The 27,655-nt window shown below is 40.8% G+C and overlaps 1 protein-coding gene across 1 annotated transcript; it reads left to right on the top strand.

The window, feature by feature from the left end:
• Positions 1-4,531: 4,531 nt before the first annotated feature.
• DYRK4 (dual specificity tyrosine phosphorylation regulated kinase 4) lies at positions 4,532-27,120 on the top strand (the record flags this gene model as incomplete). Its single annotated transcript, XM_027782898.2, has 13 exons — positions 4,532-4,624; positions 5,981-6,130; positions 11,105-11,240; positions 12,438-12,601; positions 12,968-13,104; positions 14,009-14,149; positions 16,122-16,260; positions 18,489-18,570; positions 20,330-20,502; positions 21,632-21,692; positions 22,250-22,379; positions 26,018-26,172; positions 26,629-27,120. Coding segments are annotated over 13 exons (1,797 nt in total), but the record flags the coding sequence as incomplete, so codon positions are not given.
• Positions 27,121-27,655: the final 535 nt, after the last annotated feature.

The raw sequence follows: 27,655 nt of genomic DNA on the forward strand, positions 1-27,655 counted from the left end.
GCAGCTGAGCTCTGCCTCACTATCCACATCAAAAGGAAAGCCTCGTTATCTCACAGGGCAGAAGAGCTCTGCACTGATGCCTACAAGAACACACACCAAGGTGCTTTAGTGTAGTCCTCAGTAAATGACACATCATGTCCAGTGAGAAATCAACCCTTGAGGTTCTGATATATTTTCATTCTCCAGGCTGGCAATCTTGGTGAACGGATTTTACTCACTGTATAGCAAGGTCTCTGTGGCAAATTTTGAAAAAATACAAGTTCAAGTGTTTTTGGTTTCGCAAGCACATGAGCTCAGTGAGAAAGAACAGACTGAGACAGCAAGGAGAACAGCCAATCCTGTTATATTTGTCTTTCTTATTACTGACTTGCCATGATAAATATGGAAAATTATATTTGGCTAGAAGGAGGCTGAGAAAGGGAACAGATGGCCACCAAAAGAATACTAGAGCAGCTAATAGTCACTGGCATATTTCCGGGATAAAAATTTAAATCTGAAGCCAAGCAGAAGCGTTACCCATTTTTTTTCTGATCAGGGTACTGTGTATGAAACTGATCCTGCTATGCTCTGACTAGATGAAGGTGGGCTTCCTGAAATGCATTCACCGTATGGAATAAGCAACCTCTATCCTGCAGTTAACGGCTCTTGCAGTTATGCTGACAGAGATAGTTGACAAGGTGGGGAAAATGTTTATGTTCCTACTGTATTTTGAGTGAGTGACAGTGCATTTGCTATGGCTTTTTGATATATTGCATGATTTAACACCTACATTGCATTCTCTCTATGTATTCTGCAGGGTTTATTCAGCTTTGAGGACAGAGAATAGAGTGCCCATTTAAATGAGGAGACAAGGGAGTCTATATTTTATATAGTTGTGTATTTAATATTTTCTGAAATTTTGATGCATCTCTGATTTCTGTGGTCAAATGGGTACAGAGAAAAATAATTTGACATTCTGGGAATTATGGTAATGTGTAACAATTTCTGATTTTGCAGGATGCTGTATTCTCAGTACGTAAAACTCCTTATGACTGCAGACTAGGTAGTGAATGAGGATATTTTTCTGCTTCTTGAGTGATAATTGGAATTAGCAAGGTAATACATGATTTGAAGGGCTGGAATAGCAGGACATGATAGTTTGGGATTGAAATGCAATATTGGACCTGTAGGACAGGCTGTGTGCTTTAGGAGCAGGACAGCCAGGAGTGAAATGGAGAGGAATAGTAAGAGTTGCTGCAGTTTTTCATTAGAGTGCATCTGCCAGAATTAAACGAGTCACAACAGCTCAGCTGTAGGTCCTGCACTAGATTGTACAGGATTTTGCTAGACCAGCAGTTGATGGGTCATCTGGATCAAAAACATCAAATAAGACACTGTGGACTAACTGATCAATCCACCTGCTCCTCATTCAGCCACCAGCAGGACTGTTGTAGGCACAGGTAATTTTTTTCCACGGGTAGAAGAATATGCTGTTTACCTGTTATGGGGGAATGTTATGAGGGTTGATCAGTTACTGATTTTAAGGTGGTTTGAATAAATTGCCCAAAGAGCACTGAAGAACTATAAACCCTTTATAAATAGGTTTTGAGAAAGAGAGACAAAGAGAATCACAAATTTCTGTGATTAAAAAAAGGCATGGCCATGGGCTGATGGACTGGTTTTACTTTTGCAGTGTAAAAGGAGAAATGCCCACCTCAAAATCTTGTTAATCTTTCCCCAGTGAATGGAAATCAAATGAATTCCAAATTCTGGCAGGACATCTTGGAGCTCACCCACCTTCTTCCTTAGCTCTTGCTGAGTTTTAAAGTCATTTTGTGATTTGTTCATGCTCTGTTAGTAAATACAATGTATTTTGAAATGCATGTATAGTAATACAGGCATCACTGCGTAGCCTTTTAAAAATATTGCTAAGAAATAAAATGTCATTTTGGAGTGAAGACTCTGCAGTCTGTACAGGTAAGTGAAGTCCACTGTTTCTTGGATTTTCAGTGATAATTGTATCTGTCTAAAATCCTGGCTTTATGTTGACTTGTAGTTAGAAAAGCACAATGTAGTTAAGAAACTGTCTTTAAATGGAGTGTAATGTTTTCATCAGCTCCAGATACTAAAAAATAATGCTAGCTGGGAGTAAAGTGTAGCTAAAGTGTGGGGGAAAGTATAACATGCACTAAAACTAATAGTCTTATTAAGAGCTGGGTTGATACATCTCGTAGAGTTATGAATGTGGATCCCAGACTCACCTTCACAACAAACGTGATTCTCCTTTGATCTGCAGGTTATGTAGTTTGCATGTGAAGTGTTTGTCTGTGAAAATGCTCTGGCACTGGGGCTTCCATAGTTCATCTATGGAAATTCACACGGAAGGACAGTGACCACAAGGATATTTGGTGCGCTGAGCAAAGTATATCATGCTTTGTAGGATACAGTAATACACTGGTTCTCTTCTGGGGGCATTTGCTGTGGTGGCCCTGGGGCTGTTTTGCATTTACAGCACACAATCCCTTACCCTTGGCCAGCTGATCTCCAGTTCCAAAGATGGCTATTACTATGTCCTGCAAAGACAAGTCTTAGTACCTTTCCCTTCCCTACTGTTCTCCTGTGCCCCACGGATATCCGTGACCTTTCCTCTCAAACCGGACTCAATTAGCATAATAAGGCTAAACCCAGAGCAGCTGTTCTCAGCTTGTTCTGAATCTCAAGTTTACCCTTTAAGCTTGCAGAAGGACTTACTTGTCTGTGGGATTTTTCTCCCAACTTTTCAAATTAAAAGAAAGAAAAAATACCTGCCATGGACAGCAGCGGCACGGTTGTCCAAAGGGCAGTTTCTAGCTGGTCTGCCCAGCCTTAGTGGTGTCTTCCTGACGGACAGTGAGGCAGCTGAACCTGCATGTCAAAGGGCAGCATTTCCTTCACGTGATCATGTAGATTTGTACATAGAGTTTTCCCTTTATATTCGTTTGGAAGTGTCTTCTAGAAGTCTCTAATCTAACCTCATCTCCAAGGATAGAGATCCCACAGCCTCTCTGAGCGCCTATTCCGTACTTATAGAGCAGGATGTGTAGAGCCATTGCACATGTATCTTCAGCTTGATCTGCACCTTTGTAGCAATGCTAGTGTGCCCTGGATATATCACAGTCGCTGTGTACGCGCGGATCAGTTTGTACACAAGCATCCCTCACCTGCTCTAGCTCCTCTCTCTCTGTATGCGCAGTGTGTTGGCACAGATCCATCAGTCTCATCTGGGTTGCTCCTTCTTCTTTCAGGCTCAGACACTAAGAAGCCCTTCCAGCACAGCTAGGCTGCATCATGGCAGATGTTTTACACCAGCCAGTACAAAACACGTTAAGCATACCCCTCCAATATTTTTGTGTGGACTAACTGAAGTCCGTGACAAAGTTCTGTAACAGGTGATCCCCTGGCCCTGATACTGGCGCTGGATAAGCTAAAAGTCATTGCAAAGAGCAAAGACTTTACCATCAGCAGGTGCTCTGCCCGTTTAAGGCTGTGTGACAGGTACAGGCATGGAAGCCCTGGCTGCAGAACAGATAAGGAAGAACACCAAGCTGCTTTATTTAAGTATTTTTAATCTGCAGGTCGCATCCATAAAATAGTTTGCAAATTTGTTATTTTGAAACTCTAATTTAGAGTTCCGCACTCCAAGTTCCTCTGCTTCTAGAGAAAGTATTGATGTTCTACAACTTCAGAACTTCTATAGTGGAACTGATGGATCTACTTGGATAAAGTTGATTTTGTGACTATGAGTGGAATGATGTTGTGTCTCAGAGCCCAGGGACAAGGGAGCACTTTTGACCAAACTCAGTGGGCTTCCTTGCACCCTATAGAGCTGAGCTCCAAGCTGCTTCAGCTCAGTATCTAATTATTGTAAAGATTTCTGCAATTCACTGCAGTCTGTTATCAGACAGAAATATACAGTGCTGCTGATCATGTTTACAAAAAAAATGTTGAAACCACCAGCAAAATCTTAAAAATTACAAGCTACTTAGCACTTTCCCCATGTTTCTTTTTTTTGTATTTGTTGCTAATATTCTCTGACCATCAGAACCAATGTATTTTTTTCTATATCACAGTAAATTTAAACATTGACTTATGTTTTTATAAAACCTGTACCACAAGCTGAATCAGTTTAATGCTGCTGTTAACAATGGATGGGCTCACAATGTACCTTGTGAGGCAGTTTAAAGCTGTCCTTCCAAGCAGACTCACACTATCAGCTTTCAAGCACGTATTTAGGTATGGCAAAGCCCCCCCTTCCCCTCTGCTGACCACATGGGCATAGCACGCACGCTGAGAGGCATAATAGGCAAAGCAAGCTGTCTCTGCACCTGCCCACAAAACAGCTGTTCGACAGGGAGAGGAATTGCTAGAGCGTAGCGCATTTTCAGCAGCTTTTGTGGTTCTCTCTCACACACTGTATTGGCACAGACATTACCACAAAGGAAAGAAACTCAGAAGCCGTACAGAGATTTCAGGGTTTTTTTTCTGGAATAATTTTTATTAAACCATCATTTCATGTTTGCAGTCTTCCCATGTGGATGCCTTTTCTCAGTCTCAACTAACTGTTCAAGAAAGAGATCATCTGGGATCTAACAGAGTCTTCCATCAGGTATGTGACTCTTAGCTGACTTTAAAAATATGTGAATTCTTGTTTTCTGTGAGACTCCTTATAATAAATTAACCTGAGCAGAGGGAAATCCTTTATTCCCTGCCCTCCTCCATTTCCCCTGTAGCTGTATGACTGTCCCAAGTGCCTGTATTTTGTTTTTGCTCACTGTTCAGTAGCATTTCAGGCATTTCTTCTGCCTAGCCACTTCTGTTTGTTAAAGCTTTCATGAAAAGTCCACTGGAATCTCAGTTCTAAGGTTTTTGAGACTTTTTCATAGTATTGGAAAACAGAACTTATTCATTCAAGTTGCTTGGATTGAGAGTTTTGTTTCTTTGCTTTCTGAGAAAATATCAAACCTCTCCTTTGTTGTCAAAAGCTTTACAAATATGTTTCTATCCTTCCCTCATGACAAAAATTTCACAGTCTTATATAGGTTATAGCCTTAACTCTGGACCTTGTTCTGCATGTCATAGTGCATAGTTGATCTATTTCAGATCTATTTCACATCATTTTTTTATTATTTGCCAAAGAAATAGTTTACCTCGAGAATGTTCTTTGCTGCTGAGAGTGTGATTTCTCTCACTTTAGATACCCAAGAATGTTAGAGGTCCTAACATTCACGAAACTACATCCTTAAATGGCTAACTTTAAAGAATGAGTGCTATAGGAATGTTTTGCAGGTAACAAATGGAAGAAGCCTGAAGGATGGACTAATAATCCTGGAGTTTTCAAATGAGTATAAGCATGTATTTTTCAGCAACATTTGCAGAGAGCTTGCCTTTTCCTCATAACAAGGAGTGCAACAAAGGGGCCTTGTCGAGGTGAACTCCATGGAAGATGAGGGGGAAGGAAATATTGAGAAACCAGTGCAGGGAAGACCCTCCCAGTGTCTCCACCCCCGGTGCCTGGCAGCAGTCCAGTCCCAATTTCTCTACTACCACTGGGAGCATTTAATGATGTTGCCTGCCATTTACAATTCATGCCTGCTTATTACCCTGCACATGCTTAATTTTCCCCACTCAGGGGAGCGCTGCTGCCTGGAACAGCTGTCAGGTTTCCAAGCCTAACCATCTTTTCCAGCTGAAGCAGTCACTGCCTTGATGCTGGATGGAGGTGTTCTTGTGGGGAAACTTTGCATGTCCTAAAATGTGCCAGGCTGCCCCATTGCCTGGACTAACTGCTGTCCGCTAGCACGCCTGGGAGCTGCCGGAGAGCATCTGCTCCTTTCCCCTTCGCCATTAGGTGTCAGAAGTGAACCATACACATTTTCCAAGGTTTTAATTCTGGTTTTCTAAGGTATTACACAGAATTGCTGGCTAGGACGTTGTGTAACATTTACTTCTGCTTTCTATTTAGAAAGTCAGTCGTGGTGTTCTTTCCCTCCCACATCTGGAAGGTCAAGCAAAGCATGGTCTGGTTGCAGACGCTGCAAACCCTCCCCCCCTTGAAAGCAGCCTGCCTCAGATAACAAATAAGAGCTTGCAGAATTTTGTCCCCTCTCTTCAGGTGAGTTATAAAGCTCTTGGACATCATGTATTTGCCTGGTTAATCAGCTTCTCTCTTAAGTACTGCTAAGAGAGTGCCAGTGACAGTCACAAGTGTGTTTGTATGTGGGAAGAGAGAAAAAATTTAGTGTCAGCATTTGCATCAGTTTCCATTTTCAGCCATAGTTTAAAAGGAAAAAAAAAAGAACTGTCAACGGTCAAATAGATTACTTACCAGCGTGGCTGTGCATATCTTCAGGTATTTTAGTGAATTCCCAACATCACAGGAAGTTTTTGAAGTCATCTTCACTTTGGCATTCCTTCTCATTTTTTTTTCACAAACCCTATGTCCATCCCCTGTCTGTACCCTTCTTCCTTTGCCGCTTCTCTCCCCAACAAATCAGGGACCTGCACTACTCACCACCACTACTCTAATCGCTCCCTTTTTCACCTCTCTTCTTCTTCAATGGATTCTCTTTATTGAGAGATTTGAGAGGTTCTATAGGGCTCTCATATGAAGTCTTTTCAGATCTCTTGCACTGGAAGTCCCCACATAAAGCATTTTGTTTGAGAAGTCAAAAGTCTTCTCAAATATTTTGAAATTGGCAGCTTGCTACTACTACAAATTATTTCATTGGGTTGGGGGGGGTGTATATCATTGAGAAAAGCTACAAGATGCAAATTAGCACGAATGATAAAGTGGAATGGGCTAGTGTCTAAAATATATTAAATTTTCTTTAAATCTTAATCCTGTGGCCTTCATAAGTCAAACCTACACTCAGCTCCCATAGAAGCCAATGATTAACCTTTGCGTCTGAAAATGAACCATCCATCCGTTTTATCTTCTGTAAAAAGATTGGAGCCAAGCATTTTACAGAGTTTTTTTTTATTATTATTCTTTAAAGGCAATTTATAGACTTATATAAGCAACTGTGTAAACACCAATAAGAAAGCCTTTTGCTTGGCTTAGAAATGCCAGGGGACAATAAACATTTCAATCTAGAAAGCATGATTATGTTCTGTATGTTTTAGAGACCTTCTTTGTTTACCCTTCCTTAGAAATACAGCATTACTGAACGAGGGGGTGCCTATTGGAATGGGCAGAGTGGAGCTCTCGCGCTGGGGCTCAGCAGGGTAACAGTAGGACTGACTGTGTCAGCACAGACCCGTCCTTGAGCTGTTCAGATGGTGCCCCTCATGCCTGGTTACCCTGCTTTTGTAGCACTTAATAATGCAAAAAAAGTAGCAAGTTTAGAGGCAAGTATGGGAAGATGATTTCATTTTAAAACAAACCCGTTTTCATGTACTCTTAACCCCAAATTCACAAGCCCCAAGATACACGTATCCAAGTGGTACCAGCCAGGACTTCTTGCGAGGACATGGCGGACTAGGACTGCCCACTGATCCATCTGTATCATATCACCTGGGTTGTTCTTGCCAACAATTGTTCTAACTGTGTGCTGGTTACTGAATATGGCTTTTGTACCCTTCTGACACTAAGAGAAACTCATCTTTTATGTCTCCATCCTATCCCACTTCTCTGAATCATCAGGAATTTCTCAAGGGATGAGATATAAATAAATTAAGGAATAATTTAGCTTGGAAGGGACCTTTGGAAGACACCTAGCCCAACCTCCCACTACAAGGAGAGCAAACTTGGAGAAGGCTGCTGAAGGCCTTGTCCACCTGGGTTCTGAATGTCTCAAAGGCTGGAGAACCCACGGCTTTTCAGGGCAGCCTGCTGCAATATTGAACCACTCTTAGGGTAAAAAATGCTTCTTCTAATACCTTAACATTTCCAATGTTGCAACTTGTATGCATTGGGAACGTACCCATCTTGTCCTAGACCCACACACCTCTGAGAAGAGTCTGGCTTTGCTTTCTCTACACTATTCTGTCAAGTAACTAGACAGCCGTAGGGTCAGCCCTGAAGCTTCCTCTTCTGCAGGCTGAACAAATGCATTTCGTGCAGCCTCTCCTTGTACATCACGTGTCTCAGGCTCCTGACCAAGCCCAGACCTCTCCCCTGAATTCACTCCAGTCAGTCAATGTCTTCCTTGTACTGGCCAACCCCAGACTAGACACAGTATTCCCAGCATGGTCTCACAAATGCTGAATAGAGTGGGAGATCACTCCTCCCACCCTGCCGGCTGTCCTCATGCTGATACAACCCGGAATGCGTTTGGCCTTTTTTGCTACAAGGGCACTCTGCGACCTCGTGTTCAGGTTGTTGTCAGGCCCTTCCCTGCAAAGCTGTGTCCTTTGAGTTGTCCCTCAGCACATCCTGTTGCATGGGTATATTCTGTGCCAGGTGCAGGACTTAGCCTTTCTTTTCATTCAGCTTTAGAAGATACCCATACCCCATTTTTTCCAGCCTGCTGACATCCCTTTGGACAGCAGCCCTGATGTGGTCTGCGGATTTGAGAGAGCGAACACACCGATTGTCCAGATAAAGACATTAAACTGTACTGGCCCTCGTATTGATCCCTGAGGGATGTCGCTAGTAATCGATTACCACTGATCACAGTCCTTGGAACCTGACCACCCAGCCGATTTTCCACTTGCATTATGATCCATTTATCCAGTTCATATCTCTCTCTGGACTTCAAGCATACAGTGGGAGACAGCATCACAAGCCCTGCTGAAATCGAAGTATACAATGTCCACTGCTTTTCTCTCACTGGCCAAGCCCCTCACTTCATCAGAGAGAGCAATCATGTTGTTCAGACACCATTTGCTCACAGCTTACATTGGCAAATCCAATCCCTAGTGGCTGTTCCAAATCAAATTCTTGTCTTTCATTTGCTTGGAAATGGTTTCCAAGAAGAATTGTTCCATAGTCCTCCCAGGGACTGAGGTAAGGAGGACCAGCCTGTGGTTCCATGAAGCCTTTTTCTTGCCCTTTTTGAAGTCAGGTGTGATGTTTGCCTTTTTCAAATGGTCAGGAACTGTTCCTGGTTGCCATTCAAAGATGATAGAGACCTGCTTTGCAATGCCATTGGCCAGGTTCTTCAACACCCTCAGGCGCATCCCATCTGGTCCTGCAGACTTAGGTATGTCCAGCAGCTTATGTGGTCTCTATCTCCCTGTGCTGCAGGTAATGCTTCTTTACGCAAATGCTACTTCTAGACTCAGGGACTTGGCAGGCTTGAGGGCAAAATTTATAACTGAAAAGCATTGAGTACCTTGGTATTTTCCAAATCCTTGGTTACTAGGTCTCAACTTCCACTGGGCAGTGGGTCCACATTTCCCTCAGCCTTCCTTTTTTGCTGGTGATCTACTTACAGAAACTGTTCTTATTGACATCCCTTGCTAGCTGCAATTCCAGCTGAGCTTTGGCTTTACCAAACATACCTGCATGTTCAGCTAGTGTTTCTTGCATGTAGCCCAGATAACCCATCCCTGTTCTACCTTTTTTGGGCTCCTTACTGTGTTCGTGCCTGGTCAGAAGTTCTCTTTTCATCCGTGCTGGCCTTCAGCAATATTTGCTCAACTTCCTGCATGTTAGAATGGACTATTTTTGTGCTTTAAGAAGACTGACTTTGAAGAGCAATGAACTCTCCTGATTTCCTTTGCCCTCCATGTCTTCCATGGGTTTATGACAAAAAGATCCCTGAACAAGCCAAAAGGTGCTTTCCTTGAGACCAGGGCTTGTAATTCTGCTTGTTTTATTCACCTGTCTGAGGGCTTTGAACTCCACAATCACATGGTCACTGCAGCCAGAGTTGTCCTTTCCTTGACCTTCACATCCCCAACCATTTGTTCCTTGTGTGTGAGTAACGGGTCCAGCAGTGCATCTCACATCACCTGCATTAAGAACACAGTCCAGAAATCTCCTAGGATGTTTTTGCCACTCCAGCAGATAGTGGTGACTGAATTGCCCCATGAGTATCAGAGCCTTTAGGTTATGATGACTCTTCCCTGCTGTACCTAATTAAAACCCCTCTTCACTAGGTTAGCAAAGCTCTTTGCAACACTCTTGCCCTACTTCATCACAGAGTTTCTGCGCACCAGTTCATCTTCCTCATCCTATGTTCATAGAAGCCACAGCCATCCTGTAGCTTCAGCCAAGTATTGATCTACTGGATGCATCATCTCCAGCTGAGTCTTTTCCCCTCAATGAAGGGACTGAGGAGAACATGGCTTGGGCCTCCACATCCTACATCCTTATCCCAGAGCACACCATCTTCTGTCTCCTTAGCTGATGCTCTTTGATCTCCAGTGCTCCATCATCTCTTCATGGCTTGATTCTGTAGTCTGTCGTCTGATTTCCCATTCTAGGAGCCCTGAGAACCTGCATGTGCTGGGTTCTTGATCACCTGCTGATATAGATGACATCTGTGTAACATTTTGTCTGCAATTGCTTCCTTATAGTGCTTCCACACCCACACAGGCCCATTCATTTCCCCTTTATACCAGTCTTGATGTTTCTGTTCCGAATGCGTATGTGTGCAGACCCAGGCTGGTATCCCTGCAGTTCCATGGACTGCAGAAGCAATCTCAGGGATTCCAGCACAACTCCCCAGTGGATGTGCCCACACAGAAATCTGAGATGGGTAATGCCTATTATGCTGTCTTTCCTGCCCTCCTGTAATAGTTAATGTGAGTTACTGCGATTAATCAAACCATGGCACTTTGTAGTATTTATAGAAAACAAAAGCCCATGTATTTAATGAAACTGGAAGATGAACTTCCTTCTTGTATTTAGAGATTTATCTTTCCATGATCCAATAGCCTCCAGTGCTATTGGCAGAATTTGTTCTTTGGGTAAGCAGGGCGTTCTAGTCCCCAGCCATGCTTGTTCTGTCTCAGCACAAAACAGACATAGATCACTCAACCAATCCAAAATAAGTATCTTGCAGCTTTGTCTTTGTGAATGTAGCATTTTACATATATTTTTGTGTGTATTTATATAATTGGACATCAGATGAATGTTCATGAAAATATCTGAAAATAAAATTTACTTTTTTTTTTTTTTTTTTTTTTTGCTTGGCAGGAAAATGGAACTCAAGGCAATTTTTCCCAATTTAACCTTCCAGACAGTCTTCCTGAAAGTGATACCAGAGCCCAGAAAAAAACATCAAAACTGGAAAGCACCAGCATTAGTGTCAAACTGCCTATGACAGCTTCAGGTAGAATATAACAGAATATGCTAAAAAGACTGGAGTGACAGACTGCCTGCACAGATAAGGAATGTGTGCAGTCGTATACTCGCTGACCAGAGGTCCTGTGCTAAATGGTCACTGAAATATTTAACAAAAAATGTGAAGGAAAAACATACAAATGGACTCAGTGATTTCTAAAAATCCTACTCAGGGATGTACACAATAGGAGAGTGAATAGACTAACACATATATATAAATGAGAGAAGTATGCGTTATACAAGAGAATGTATATTCATCTAAGACTTACGACAGATCACATAGGTGACAGTAATATTCTATTACAGTGATAAAACACTTTTCCCACTTGCTTGTAGCTGTGTCACATTTTATCTATGTGGGCTAAATTGCATTTTGGGAGTTCTCAGATCTAGAAAGTTTCTGGCAGAGTTAATCTATTTTTAGAAGGAGTCTAGGAAAAAAAAAAAAAAAAAGGGGTGGCCTTTGGCTTTGAAAAAATTTAGCATCCCTGCATTAGTGGATGAAGATCTGCCACTGTTTAACAAAACACCCACACGCATGCCTATAGAGTACATTGATTTTTAATGCTACTGTCTGATTATTTATCTAGATTTCAGTGATGTAAGTGGAGGTGTTATGGTAGCAGAAATGTTTCTGTGGAGGAAGAATCAGAACTAGAACAGCAGATCTGGGCCCCATTTAATTCCTAACCTCATGCATGTGTACTTGACATTTTCTATCGGAAAAACAGATACTTGAAAGCTTTGGTTAACTAAAGCTTGCTGCCATTTTGTAAATCTGACAATCAAACCAATAAAATCATACACCTTTTTTAATGTAACCTATGAAGCTTGCTGAAGCAGATAGACAACAGATGGGATTTTCAAAAACATCTAGGTACACAACTTTGTACAGGATCAAATGATTTTTACCTAAGCTCTCTTAAAGGTCTTGCTGACAGATGATGAATTCTTTGTTGAACATAGTACTGTAAGTCAGAAAAGGAAAAAAGAAACATATTTTTGTGCAAAATGTCAGACTGCAGCACCATAGAAATGTTGGTTGGAAGGGATCTCTAACAGCTACTCAGCCTCCTGCTCGAAGTGGCATGCGCTACTGTAAAATGTTCCACTGTAAAAGCAATTTGCCATCATGTTTCTGATATTTTATTGATTTTTGGTTTTATATTCTTGTTTTCTGATTTAGAAGCCTTGAAAAATTTTAGAAACCAATTAACAGTCTATGAGCAAAAAGAAATTTTCAATTATACAGAGCTATGGTTTCTTGGGCTGGAAGCTAAAAAGATTGAAGGTTTGCCCGAAACCCAGAATAATAATTGTTACGATGATGAGCATGGTTCCTACTTAAAGGTAAGTGGAAAAGCTATGGTATTAATTTTCAGCTCAATAAATTTGTAGTGACTGTCTGCCAACTCTTAAGTTATATATTTGAGATAAATGTTGTTTCTAGAAGATAAATATTCAAATAGCGAAAATATCAGTACCAATCACTTTAAAGCTCAGAAGGGAATCCTAAAGAGAGACCTGTTTGCATCTCATTCAGGATTGATGCAAGGTAGATGGATTAATGAAGCATGTCACCCTTGTTTAATGTAGACTGCACTTGCTACCAGTCCAGCATCTTTCATAGCCAGCAAAGTCACACGCACATGAACTACTTTAAAGCTTGATCTTTTGCATATTATTTGAACCTGAACAGTTTGTTTTCTTTTGAAGGTTTTACATGACCATATTGCATACCGATATGAAGTGTTGGAGGTCATTGGGAAAGGGTCGTTTGGGCAGGTGGCTAAATGCTTGGATCATAAAACCAATGAATTAGTGGCACTGAAAATAATAAGGAATAAGAAAAGGTGAGACATCTGTTGACTTTAAACCAGTACAATCAGCTCTTTGTTATGTAGGCAGGGATAAGGTGAACAAAGCAAAATCAAGCCTGCTGAGCGTCATTAAACACAGTGAGAAGAGAGTGAGGAAAGGTGATGTCAGGGACTCAGAATTGGCCTGAACCCAGTGGAGGCTCAGTCTCTGAAAGCAGGCACAGTTTTTCCAGACTTACAAGGAGGTCTCTGTATCTGTGACACAGTTAATACACAACCCAGGTAACCAGCCCTGCGTGACTGAGAGCTGGGAGCATACATTCCTGCCTAAGACTCCAAAACCACAGGAATATGCTGGAAGGTTCCAGCTGCTCGTTTTAACATGAAAAATTCTACACTGTGGACCTAAGCAACCTCTTCTTGTTATGTGACTGGTTTACAATATTTTAGTTCATTTTAACTTGACCCAGAGTCAATGAAGCAGATGAGGATGCTGCTGTTGACTCCAGCAACAAAGCTTTAGCTGTTCAGTTTTCCCCCACAGTGAGCAATAAACATAAAGATGCTTTTCAAAACAGACTGTCTTGCTGTGGTAGGTGTGAAAGATGGCCTTGTTCAAATAAACAGAAGCATTCCTACAGATTTGGAAAGCACTAGGATTTTACTCTGGATGTTCATTTGAAAGTTTTTCATTAAAACATTTTTTTAGACAAGTCAAAATAACTACTCTTAAGTGTTATGTAAGGCCAGTATATTTAGACTAGGAAACAACCGTAATGAATCAAAGTTACAATAGTTAACAGCGGTGAATGATAAATTTTTAATCATCGTCCCACATGTTGAGTTTACAGTAAGAATATGATGTTTGTAGCATTTGTAATTCTACAAACGCTAGACTGAGTTAATGTTATCATTCCCGTGTCACGTGACATTTCAGATTTCACAGCCAGGCTTTGGTAGAAGTGAAGATCCTTGATGCTCTCCTGAAGAAGGACAAAGATGATACTCACAATATCATCCACATGAAGGAATACTTCTACTTTCGCAATCACTTCTGTATTGCCTTTGAACTGCTGGGGTAAAGTATATTTTCCTTTACAAAAATCTTAAGGAGCATTGTAGATCTTGTGCTTTACAAGCTTTAATTTTTATTTCTTCAGGAGAAATTGCAGCTTTTAATGTTACAAGAAAGGAATGCTGTCTTAAGTACAGACTGCATAGATGATTTTTTGATCATCAAAGGTGAACAGAAAAAGGCCCCGTTCAGACTTCACACACAGTGACATGATCTGTCCCTTATTTTCTGTGCTGTGTATTGAAGTCTTCTTCCCTGAAAGACCTATTGGGAAAAGAGTAAAACAATGAATTCAGGACTGATAAACTTCAGGGTATATAAATAAGAATAATACTGAATATTTAGAAAATGTAGTTTCTTCTTGCTTTCTATGAAACTGAGCTGCAGGGTACATCTTAGGAGGAATTTTGGAGAATTTTAGAGAAGTCAGTTGATTTTATTCGCCAGCCTCCTTGTAATCAGAGCATCATGTTGGAATTATGAAAGTTACCCACAGTTCCCTGTCCCTTAAAGTAAAGCCCCCATCACTGCAGGTGTTACAGCCCTTGCTGAGGCTTCATCATTGTATGGAAGGTTTAATTTCAAAGAGAACTTAATTAATTGTGTGGCTGCATGTGAGTCTGCCACTCACAGACACACAGGGGTAAGAGCTGACTCCTCCTCTCCAGAGAAGACACAGACCAGTCTTTTCAGAAAGCTGCTACAGAAGCTCCTAGGAAAATGTTCACAGGATAGCCACTACGGTCAGCTCTTTGCAGAAGAGCTGAAGACTGGTTGTCATATAAAGACATTTGTCTGGTTAAATTTTTATTCCTTCTAAAATACAGTGAAAACCCCTTAATTTGTGAACTTTCTTCTCCATCAATTGTGGTAAATTCATTTAGTTCTGAAGGAATGCTCCTTGCCAGCACCAGTGGTTGCACAGTTGTTTATGTCCTTGCAGACGCATGTGGTCCTGCTGAGGACAACTCTTGAGACCATATTGGTGAGGACATGCTTCTGCATCCCATCCATGCCACCATCCCTGAAGCCATTTCCCCCTCCGAACGATGACCCACATTAAGCTCTCAGTACTTGTTGGGGTGCAGCTCAGGCTGGGGGCTCCCTGGGACTATAAGGGCTCCCTCCACTCCATCAGGGCAGGGCCTGGCAGCCGGGAGCAGGCAGCCAGGGGCACTGGGCAGCCCCAGCCCTGGGATGGGCCATGGCTGGGCGAGGACGTGGCCTTTGGGGGGGCCTGGTGTGGTGGGGGCCATGGCAGGGCTGCAAGGGGCTGGAGACCAGCCATGGTGCTGCTTCAGTAGGGGCTGATGGCCCCAGGGGGCTGACATGGGACGCTGGGCTGTGGTCAGGTGGGGGGACCCCAGGCTACTGGGCAGTGCCACTGGGGCTGCTGGTCCCTGGGGTCTCAGGGCAGCATATGCATGTTGCCAACCATGCCCGTCAGAAGTCAGCAACATCGTTTAATGCCCTACTGCAAGGAGCTAAGATATGACAGTGACATAAAACCTAACAAGACATGAATTTATGGCAGTATTTATCTAGAAAGATTTACTCCTGATAAAGACTCTTTAGATGAAAAGGATTTAGACAAGGTGCCAAAGCAAAGACAAATGAGAGCAAAAGGAGACTGAAGAAAATTTGTTTCTCTCGGTTCCTGAACAATCACTGTTTCTGGTGAAAATCAGCACAGCTGTGTAACATAGCTCTGAGTTTAGCAAGGAAGCAAGCAAGTCCACTGACATTATGTCTTCTTTAGATCTGGAGTCTCAGGGAGATGTTTGTGGATGTTACGCGCAGAACAGCATTCTCAAGGAGGAAAAGAGCCAAGTCTTTTTCTTCTACACAAGTCCTCCCTCATGTAGGAAGACAGGCTAAACACTCTAATGCACTGTAAACTAATCATACCTTTAAAAAGAAGTTCCCTAATCTCTTTTCTGCTTTCTGTCTTCTTCTACTCCCACAACCCTTGCAGAATAAATTTATATGAGTTGATCAAAAAGAACAATTTTCAAGGTTTCAGTCTGTCTTTAATTCGACACTTCACTCAGTGTGTGCTGAGATGTTTACAAGTGCTCTATGAGGAAAGAATCATTCACTGTGATCTGAAGCCTGTAAGTACAGTCATTTCATAACCTGTTATTCTGTACAGAAAAAAATAGCTTAATCCTATTTTTTATTGATCAAGAGGAACTCTTAGAAGAATCCTTAAGACCCAGTAGGGTATTTGTGCAGAAGCTATACTTTATTTCAGACTGTATTAGTACTAGATGAGTGATTATTTGCGTTGATTCAGTTCATTTACTGCAGTATTGTATGAGATTGATTGCCAAAATGTATGCAAACGTGAATCAAATTCAGGTGACTTTTTGCTTAAAGAAAGAAAGTACTTATGAAATCAAGTATTTCAATATGAGGGAGGACAAGGAGATATTCACAAGACAGCCTGTTTCAGGTTATCCTGTTATATCTATTTCATTTCATATGCATAACTATAAAATTAAGTAGCCTAGTAAATGACAAAGCAATTCTACAGTACAATATTTAGGATTTTCACCTGTTTCTGGAGGAACATCTGTGATCTGGTTTGTGGTGCTATATCTGCTTAGTATTCATGCTAGGTGAAACATTTCCATTCTCCTTAAGCCCCAGTCTTAAATTTTTGTTATTTTCTGTGATTTATGAAGTACTTTAATTCTATTTTCATTTCAGGTGAACATTCATGTTGATTTCTTTTTCAAAACTGCAAACGAACCAATAAAGAAATAAACAAATAAGATCTCAAGCAAAAATGCTAAGGGTGAAATTCTGTTTTCAGTTTGCTTCACGTATCTTCATTAAGAGTCACATACTGTCTGTACCCATTGTCTTGCCGACATCTTTGCCAAACCAATTTGCAGTGAGCAGTGAGGCTTGCAAGATAATCAAAATATCTTAATCAGAAACAACTAGCCCAACAGGAAGTCTGTTTCCAGGCAGCCACTGACAAGGAGTGAAGTTGGCAAGATCAGTGAGCATAGTCTGTATTTAAATAGAGTAACACATTAGTGAATATTTAGTGAGTTAACTAAAAGCGAATTTTGTTCTAATTATACAATTGTACAGTTTCATGAGTTTAATTTATGTTGCCTGTTATTCCGTCTGCCTCCTATGATATTTCTCAATGTAAGGTAGAGTATGGAGACTGGGCAATCACTGCCCTCAGCACCTGGTTTTGCAGTTAATCTGCTCCCTTGCATTGTGAGACATTCAGTATTAGAGACACGGTGCTGCCACGAGCACGAACGGATAGCGAGCTGTGTGCTTCTTCCCGCAGCAGAACCAAGAGCTGGGCAGTGGAAATCAGTCCTTGCCGTGACTTTTACCGGTAGCAGCTTCTCCCTCCTGCCACACAAAGTATTTCCCCTTATGAGTCCACTAATTACCCAAAAGACCACTTTGGCTTTGGCATCAACCTGGGAACTGCTCTGTCCTTCCAAGCTTTGTCATATAATCACCTTAAAACTGGTTGATAGATTAGTTCTCATCTCTGCTAAGAAGTGGGAAGGCTGTATGATCAGAAAGGAAATCAAAGGAAATCCTTGATTTAGATAGATTTTTAATGAGGATAAAATTCAACTCTGCAGAAGAGAGCTAATAGGCTATGTTTACCCACCAGTGCAAATGTTGCTCTGAGCTAGTTGTGTAAGAATCACTTTTCAAGCTGGTTTTCAACTGGTGCGCAGTGCTGTACCCACCTGCACCCAGCTATAATCCGTAGGACCCTGCCATTTCTGTTCGTCACTGCCTTTGGATCTCTGCATCACACCGCTGTGAGGTGGGGAGATGTGAGCTTACAGAGAGCCTGGAGAAAGTCAAAAGCCCTGGAGGGAAGAACTGGGACATAAAGCTCGCTCATGGGGCAGGGGCTTTCTGTGGTTACAAAGGGATGGTTCTGGTTAGTTCAGTGACCAGATGCAGTTTGCCTTTTATTAGATGGACAACAGTGGGTTTTGGGGAGGTCACTGCTGCCATGGCAAGCATCTTCACTGGCTGGTGCCTTGGTAGCATCACACACTGCTCTGTGCAGTGGCTTGGACTGTACGTGAGGGACTAGTGTCCCTGCCTAGCTAACCTCCAAACTGGGTACCTTTACAAATCTCCCCTCTGCTTTGGTTAATTGCACATTATTGGATGTCTACTGATGTTAGCAAATGCATACCCAAGGAAGCTGTAGTTTGAAGCTTTTATTATGCAAGTAAATGTAAACCCAATGTGTTATGCATTGCTTATTTTCCAAAGTATTCACTAACCTAATGTGGTGTTAAAACCTTTTTTCCTTGTGATTTCTTTTTCTCTTTAGGAGAACATATTATTATACCACAAAGGCCAAGGTTCAGTTAAAGTTATTGATTTTGGATCAAGCTGCTATGAACACCAAAGAGGTTTGCAGAAAAGTCAAGTTGATGTAATTTTCTTAATAAGCTTTCTTAATTTTAAATAATGTGGAAAAACTATTTCTTTGATTGAGATAATATAGTGACCTATGCATCTAATTAGAATCTTATTAACTTCTTCAGCCACTGATGGTGGAACAAATACTGGTAGGAGACAAGTAAACTGTTACCTTGCTTTTTCTTTGTCCCAAGCCTGATCAGCTCCTCTACTGTTGAAATCAGAACTGCATTTGCAAGAGTGGCTAGCTGAAATAGGCTCGTGAGGATAATCCGAATACTTCACTTAACAAGGAGTTTATCAGGTCCAGAGAGCCTTTCTCAGTTAAGAGAAAGGTGACTAAATTATAATAGGTACTTTTTAGATGAATACAACAGGGGGAATAGGAACTATGCTTTTAGTTCAGAAAGTCTAAGTTCAGGTTTTGGGGTTTTTTATTAAAGATTTAAGTAGAATGTGCAGGAGATAACAAGAATAGAATTTATAAAGCAGAAATTAATGTATATTCACCTAATGACAAATCTTAACATTAATAGCCATATTGTAGAGCAAGAATGACATCATCATTAGGAATGCAAAAATCATCTGTTAAAAAAGAGCAAACACAGCAACAACAAAAAAAAAAAACAAGAAAGAAATTTACACTGCATTTTATTAACTTAGAAAAACAAAACTAGCCTTAAGTGGCTCATATTTTTCCTATGAAAGATTGATATTTAAGCAGAGTCAAACCTATTCATCTATATTTTGGGATTCAGACCATTAGATTTACATCCCACTTTTGTAGGAGTGCATGATCTTTTTATTTTTGCCCGTGTTTTGGTAGAATGTGATCTGAGATGCAGCCTGAGATATTTGTGGAGGGTAACAAATTGAAACTCAAAACAACTGAAAGGAAAGATGGAGCATGACTGAGGAGAGACTGCCAGCTGAAAAAAAGAATTGGTACAACCCTCAAAGTAGAAAGCAAAAAGTCAGCTATTTATGTGTGACAAGGATGACAAAAAGCAGACAACAGTTATGCAATTGGTCAAATGCATAAGGGCACAGCGTGCCACCGTGGTACTCTCTAACTGCACAGATTTGGTGAAATCGCATATTGTGCAGCATTTATTCTTCAGGGCACTTTCCTTCCAGAAAGATGTTGAATATGTGGGGATGTAAAGAAGTGCACAAATATAAACAAAGTGACCATCAGAGAGATAGGAATAAGAAAATAACAGAGCTTCCATGCTGTAATTGTAGTCAGTTGTCTGAATGACAAGAGGTAAAAAAATTGGTCTATTCACTATGATAAGTCCCAATCTTGGAATGAGATCTTTTGCATTAATAGGGAAATCAGAAGGCAGTAGGAGATGTTCCCTAGGTGTCAGTGAAACCAGTATTTTCTACAGTGCAAGTCTGTGATAATGAAGAACTGTTGACTGATGCAAGGGGAAGATCTCCAAATGGGAAAATGAACATGGAATAAGCTGAATCACAGCATCAGTAGAATAATTTCCTTCAGTGGAACCTGTTGAAGAGCGATTTCCAAATAGAATAGTGGAAAGCATATCACCTATTTATTTTAGGATGGAGTTAGAAAATGTTTTCAGAGCCTATGTGAGCAATCCCTCAATGTCAGCTAATGGATAAGAGTAGATAGATGATACCTGAACATGTATTTCACTTCTCTGTGAAATCTGGAATCCTGATTTCTGTCCCGATTATGATATTTTGCTTCTTGTCTGATTTTCTATTTGGATATAGTATACACCTATGTTCAGAGCCGGTTTTATCGCTCGCCTGAAGTGATTCTTGGTCATCCTTATGCTATGGCGGTTGATATGTGGAGCTTAGGCTGTATCATAGCTGAGCTTTACACAGGCTACCCGCTGTTTCCAGGAGAAAATGAAGTTGACCAACTTGCCTGCATCATGGAGGTAACTTTTGAGATTGTCTTTTGAATTACATACTCACTTGATAAACTACACAGCCAGAAACAAAGAGAAATCTCAAGAATAATTGGCTATGGGCTGGCCTTTTATAGGGAGGTTTATTGCAGCCAAAGGGCTTTTTGAGAGGACGGGTTCTAATGCAAAACCGTTATTTCCATTTCATGTGCCAAACTGCTTTGTACACTCACTGTCTTTCTTCTGAAGGAAACATATTTTAACCTGGTCAGGATTTGTATGGAGAAGCTAGAACAGAAGAAACATATCTAAGGGAAAGGAAAAGCAATCCAAATTATAACAGGATCATCTTCTCTTAGAAGTCAAATGTGTTTGTTAAATTGAACCTCTTGAGTCCAAACACCTGTGAGGGAGAGATTTTTGCTAATGTTTGAGTAGCCAGCTGTGGCTTTGTCTTGAAAGCAGATCTTGAAACCCTCAAAGGTTTGAGCCGAAACCCACTGGGTGACCTGCTCAAGTGCTGCTCTACTCTCCTGATGGAAAAGTTTTTCCTATTAGTCACCCTGCACTTCTCAAGCCCCTATTTGTGGTTATTGCCCCTTCTTATACTGTGCCCCTGCCAAGGAGTTTGGCTGTATCATCTTGGTAAATTTTTTTCAAAGAGTTTTAAGAACATACTGTGACATCTGCCTCAGATCACCTACCCAGCACAAATGTTACTGACCCATGAAAGCAAGTCACTTGGTTACTCCATACCAATCGCTAAGCTGCATCCTGACATTGACCTCAGCCCCAAGTTCTGATCCTTCTAGTGCCATGTCAATTTGTACAAGATTTTTCAGAGACAGCATCTCTCCATGTGGCCTCCTACAACTGTCATTAACAGAGACGCTTGTTCTTAGAGCCTTCTGTAACAGTGAAGATTCCAGTGTCATCCTTTATAAGATCGCATTTTCTGTGTGCAGACAACTGTAAGGAATCCCTGTCTTCCTCCCCCACTAAATGCCACAAGAAGAAATAGTTTGTACACATTTCACAGTAAATTAGGTCATTCAACTTCTTTTCAAATGGAGGGTGAAATACCACATCTCTCCTGATGGTTGCTATGTATGTTTATGAAATGAGGAGTAACTCCATGAATTAATTTTCTATGTTGAAGGTATTGGGTCTTCCACCACCTGATTTTATCCAGGCTGCATCAAGGAAGCGAACGTTCTTTGGTAACTGCTTCTGATTGTTTGTCCTTGCTGGATGCCTCCTTGCTAGTTAATCGGTAGTTAATAGCACTGGTAAAGAGCAGGGTCAGAGAATCTTAGCTGCTTCTTGACTAACAACATTTTCAGGAAGAGGTATTGAGGAGCAGCAAAAGGGTAACATGAGGTCTACAAATGAACCTGGTGCTGTGCTCTTTGTGTCTTGTGGGCCTCTCATAGCCGAGAAGATAGAGGAGGGATTGGGAAATCCATTCCACTCTTACTCCTTAAAATATTATTACTAAAAGAAATGCATTGGGCTTTGGGAAATAATTTACATTAAGTTCCTTCCTCTGTGTATAACTTAGGTTTGGAAATCACGCAAAATGAACAAAAAACCCCAGTGTAGGATGCAGTCTCTAGGATGTAACCGATATTGTTTGCCACAGTGCTGGCAGACTATCAATCCAAAAGGGCAAAACCCAGAATTAGTGGGATGGATATGGGTACTGGTTTTGCAACTCCTTAAATATTTGGTGAGGATTTTTAATGTAATTTTTTGGGCATGTCTTTATTTTTTTAAGATTCCAAAGGTTTTCCTAAATCCATAACTAACAGCAAGGGAAAAAAGAGATGCCCAGACTCGAAGGATCTAAGCACAGTGCTGAAAACCCATGATGCTGGTTTCTTGGACTTTCTGAAAGGATGTCTAATGTGAGTTCACAGTTTTGGCTGACATGCAGCTGGCTGGTTTTGGCTTTGCTTTCATTCTCTTGTACCTTTAAAATCTTTGTATCTGTTGGGGTTTTGGGGTGGTGTGTTTTGTTGTTTGGGGGGTTTTGGAGGGGTTTTTTTTGTGTGTTTTTTCCACATGGTCGCATTTGAAGAACTATTATCATCATTATTCACAGCTTATTGCAGGAAGAAATTATTGCGCAGAAAGACTGTATGGGATTAGTCCAAGGTACAAAAGAAAACTGATATCATCATATCTAAAAGCAGATCTTCTGATGCTGGAGATTAGACTCTAAAAGCAATGTTTTTTACCCATTGAGGCCTTTGTATTAAATCCTTTCTGTTTTAACAGATAAAGGTTCATTCAGGTAACATAGATAATGGTAATGTACTGTCCCGAGGCAGCGCATATCTGGAGATTGAAGTTTGGTTTTGTACTTAAAGCTAAACTCCCACTCCAGTGGGAAGCAAGTCTTCCAATTCCCCTCCAGCAGGAGTTATATTTGGAGCTGACTTAGCTGGCTCGAATGCCTTGACTGTATTTTCTGTGCTAGGCCTTGGATGTAGCAATCGGGTGATACGCTGTGGTATATGTATGAAAACAGTTCTGCTTCTTTGAATATCTGCTCACAAAGATCTTGCTCTCTGCGTGCATGTTCCCTTGGGTGAGATTAGACTCTTTTTAGTTCCAGTACACTCTACACCTCCCTCTTAGTAGAGGATGAAAAAGCAAAGTACATTCAGCCATGTCTCCACCCTGGAATCAGTGGTATTGTTTCTTTGGTTCTTCCTGACTATGGCAGTCAGTGTGGAGAATTAACACCGTTACAGGAGTGTTACCTTGTAGTTTGCATCCTGGTTTAAGCCCTTTTTCTCCTCATATATATATATATATATATATATACACACACACATATATATATCAAAATAAGTTACATTTATTTTCTATTGACAGCAATCACATTGCACATTTCAGGAATTATTTGATACGCTGTATTTTTCCATTCTCTTCATTGGAACAGATCTTCACAAATCACTGGAGCTCAGGATATGAGAAGAGTCTAATATGTGTCAGATCCTGTGATTTCTAGGATAAACTGCTGACTTTACTCCAGTCAAGGACTTTGCTACTGAATATCTAGTATGACAAGTGGTCCACAGCTGTTTTCTTAAAGGAAATTGATGATTTGCCCATTTTTATAAACTGCTAAATGCAAATACCCTGTTAACAGTCTTCACACAAAGTAGCAATCCTACAGATTCTTTCTGCTGGGTTCCTTTTACCTAGTATCACAGAATAGTTTAGGTTGGATAGTTAAGTCATCTAGCCCACCCTCCCACTCAAAGCAGAGCAAACTTGGAGAAGGTCGCTCAGGACCTAACTCGGTCAGGTTCTGGGTATCTCCAAAGAGGGTGATCCACAGCCTCTTGTGGCAACCTGTTCCAAGAGCAAAGCACAGTCACAGTGAGAGTGTCAGTGGCAAAGTGTACTGGGAGGAGATGCAATTCAGTGTCACCAGTGTATCTTATCACAAAGTCAATGGGAGTTTTTAATAAATGAAGTGCTGAGGAAGAAGCAAACTATTTCATGGCTCAAACACGATCACGTGTCTTTTCCAAGGTGGGCAGGTTACCAAGAATTTTACAGGGTGGGACTCCATGGACCCTGCTGATACGGGGTGTCATTTTACTAATAGGTCTTTTTTCTTGGGAGGTGGTTACCAATGTCATTTTTCTCATCCATCAAACTAAACGACTGAGCATGGAGGAACAAACCTTTGTCTGGTTGCCTTAAATGCTGACCTCTTGTCTAGGTGCAGTAAGGCTTTCAGGGTGAGCTCGGATCCTAATTTGTACTGCGTAATGGCAGCAGAAGCTGGTCCTATAGCTTTTCCAGTCTTACCTGTATCTTATGCAAAGCTAACATTTTGTGTCTTCTTTGGCACTGACTGTAAGTTTCTTTCTAGAAGTTCAGTCGTACTTTTCTAAAGAAATCCATGCTAACTTGTGATTACATGAAAAAAAATCATCCCTCTCTGCTTCACAGGAAGGTTGCTTTACATGTTCTCTGTTTTCTAAATCTGTGTAAATCATTGATCCATTTTGGTTTGCTAGCTGAATCAGAACGTTTAGAAAATAATTTCAGTGAAGAAAAAAAACCTTGTAAAGATGTCATTTCAGGTTACACAGGAAAAAAATGTTATATGTTTATGGGATTGTTTAGATTTTCAAAGGAATGAAGTAAGGTTTGAAATGAAAACTCTTTTTGAGACAAAAAGAATTGAACCGGTTTGTCTTTTTCAGTTGCCACTCTGTGTCTGTCCAAAGCAGCCTGACACATTTGCCATGACTTCACAAATAGTTTTGATCGACTTGTATACACCTGTTTTGCAGATGAAAACATCACACCAAAAAAATAAATATCACTCGGCTCTTGTGATGACAAGAATCTGTTTGATTTCCTACGTTATTTCTGTACAGTTCTGGACAGCACTGAGATTAGACAGAACAAAACAGTCCGCAACTAATACAGAGATTAGTAACAGAAATCTTGGGATTGATATGAATGCAGTACGAATGGAAATGTGTGTGGGTTTGAGCACTGGAAGAAACAGCAGAACAGGGGTTGAAAGAATAGTATGTGCTGGTGACAAAAGACCTGTAAATGTGCTACCCCGTGTAAAACCAGGGGCCGTGTTGCCCGTGTCACAGCTGGGAAGCCTGCACCCTGGTGAGACCACAGCACAGGCCACCAGTGGAAAATCCCAAAGCTTACAGCAACTGCATGGCAACAGGGTTGCAGAATATCACACACGCTGTTCATTTTCCTGTTAGCCTGAAAGAAAAACAAACATAAATTCCAAAATACAAGGAAAAACAGGCCATGAGAAGCTACCTTGCTAACATTTATGGAGACTGAAGTCAGCAAGGTTCTGATCTGAAGGACCATGACCAAAGAGGACGTGGCTCTTAAAGGAGATAAAAATCTGCCTAAAGACTAGTACATCATCACCAATCAAAAAGAACTCCAGAGATGTGATGAGAATTCAGTAACTGACAACCCTTGTCCTCTGTGTGACACACAAGTGGTGTTGGCCAGAGCAGTTGGTACTTGTGGGTGTGTGGGTGTGAGAACTGAGTGAATGAAACCTGTCAGAGGATAAAGTCAATGTAGGGATTTTGCAAAAAAAAATTGCCTTTCAGTTCCATAGTAAGATCTCATACAAGTTTTGTTACGCTAAGTCTTTACAGTTAAATTAGGGAAGACATATATTTTAATGAATTATCCTATGTGTCATTTATGTTCCCTTTCTTTGAGCTTGCACTGACAGAACGTAAAAACCTTGAAACAAATATTCAATAGGATCCCTACCCTAATAACATTGTCAACTGTGTATTAAAAATGGTTTGATGCTGCAGAGGGCAGTGCTGATGTAAATAAAAAGTTTTGAAGGATGGAGAAATTGACATAAGTTTTTTCCTTGTTTTCAGTTAAACTTTTGTTTCAAAAAGTGTCCTCATGACCTGACTTTGAGAAGACAATACTGAACCTTTTGGCTTACAGTAATTTTCTGTTAGAAATAGCTGAATAACTATTTGTCTACCATGGATTTAAGGTGGGAACCTGCCCTGCGCATGACTCCCGATGAGGCAATGAAGCATGCATGGATCCAGGAACCAAAAATATACAGAGCAAAACAGAAAACACAGACTTCAAGGAAGCTGAGTGATGGCTCCTTCTCTACACCAGAAAAGAAAAAAGACAATATTCGTAAGCGTGTGCTACCTGGAGAACTAAGTGCATTTGTATCAGTGTTTAGTATTTCTTTACTATAATCTGTCTGAAGTAAGGTGAGGTGATAGTACACAGTGTGCAAATAATGGGTGGTCACTGGAATGTGGTGGATAGAGCCACTATTTCTCTCTTCTGTAGAAATGCATTGCTTATGTTTTATAGCAGCTGCCAGCAAGAAGGCTGGCAGTACTAAAGATCCATATAGAAATATCTCTTCCCTACTGACAGCAAAATAGTTATGGCATCTGACACCACACCACAGTGCACTTCATTTTCAGAGCGAAAGAATGCATCAATAGTGGTTGTAAGATCCCAGAGAAAACTTTAACCTGGTGGGGGTTTTTTTGTGAATTTGTGACAATCTTGTGTTTATTTGCTGCTACGAGTCTGCAGTCTTACCCTATCATTTTATTTATTTATTTATTATTGCAGAAAATGTCTGGAACGATATGGCAGATGAAGTGACAAGTGGACTGGCTGAAAGACTGACTCCCACTGTGCCCTCCATGGGCACAACAGAAAATGATGTGCAGAACACAAGGAAACATGTTATTCCAGAGAAACATTTGGAAACCCAAATGGAAAAGCCTATAAAAAATGAACAAGCAGAATACAGTAGTGAAACAGCTCTTCCAAAAAATTCTCTTTTTTTCCCACCGATTAAGTAATACACAGCACAAGTGATGATTGGGTTAGTTGCACACCTGGTATATTTTGTAGGTATTATTTGTACTCAGGAATATAAGCTGTATCTGTCTGTACATGGGACGTGCACATTGTAAGTATATTTAATGTTCATTTTACCATGAAATAGTCCAGGCCACCAAAACAGAATTTGAAAACCATTCTTTTTCCTCATCTACATCCTTGTGATCAGAGATCCTTCACAACCAGCAGCAATAAAATGGAGACTGTAGAGATGGAGAGTGGCTTATTCTTGATGTTATAATAGACATTTGAATTTTAGATTTTCTTGCATCTGAAAGAACAACTGCATTGAGTCCTTTCACTTACATCAGCATAAACCAGGAATAATTTGTGGATAGGATTACTGGATTTACTTCTGTATAACAAATAAGAGAAATCAAACCCAGCATCCTCACTTTCCTCCTTCTCTATCTCTCTCTTTTTTATAGTGAAGCACTAAATGGAAACTGTTGTCACACCTTCCTAGCAGATTTAGAAGTGTAAACTATGTTTTTTGCTCTTTAGCAGCTATAAAAAGAGTGGTATTCTGGACCCACTTCTGCAGGGACTCCACTCAGTATTCCTATTAAGAAGGATGGATTAAAGCAAGCTGGTTTGATTCAGGAAAATTGTCTTCCACAGGAAGTTTAACTTAATACTCTGAAAAAAACAGATTTCTATGACCCCTATGATTTATATGTTTAAGTAATTTAAACATTTAGCTCTTTGGACAATGGACTATCTTTTCATTGTATTTGTAGAGCACTCACCT

The sequence above is a fragment of the Falco peregrinus genome, chromosome 6, assembly GCF_023634155.1.
Source record: "Falco peregrinus isolate bFalPer1 chromosome 6, bFalPer1.pri, whole genome shotgun sequence".
Lineage (NCBI taxonomy): Eukaryota > Metazoa > Chordata > Aves > Falconiformes > Falconidae > Falco > Falco peregrinus.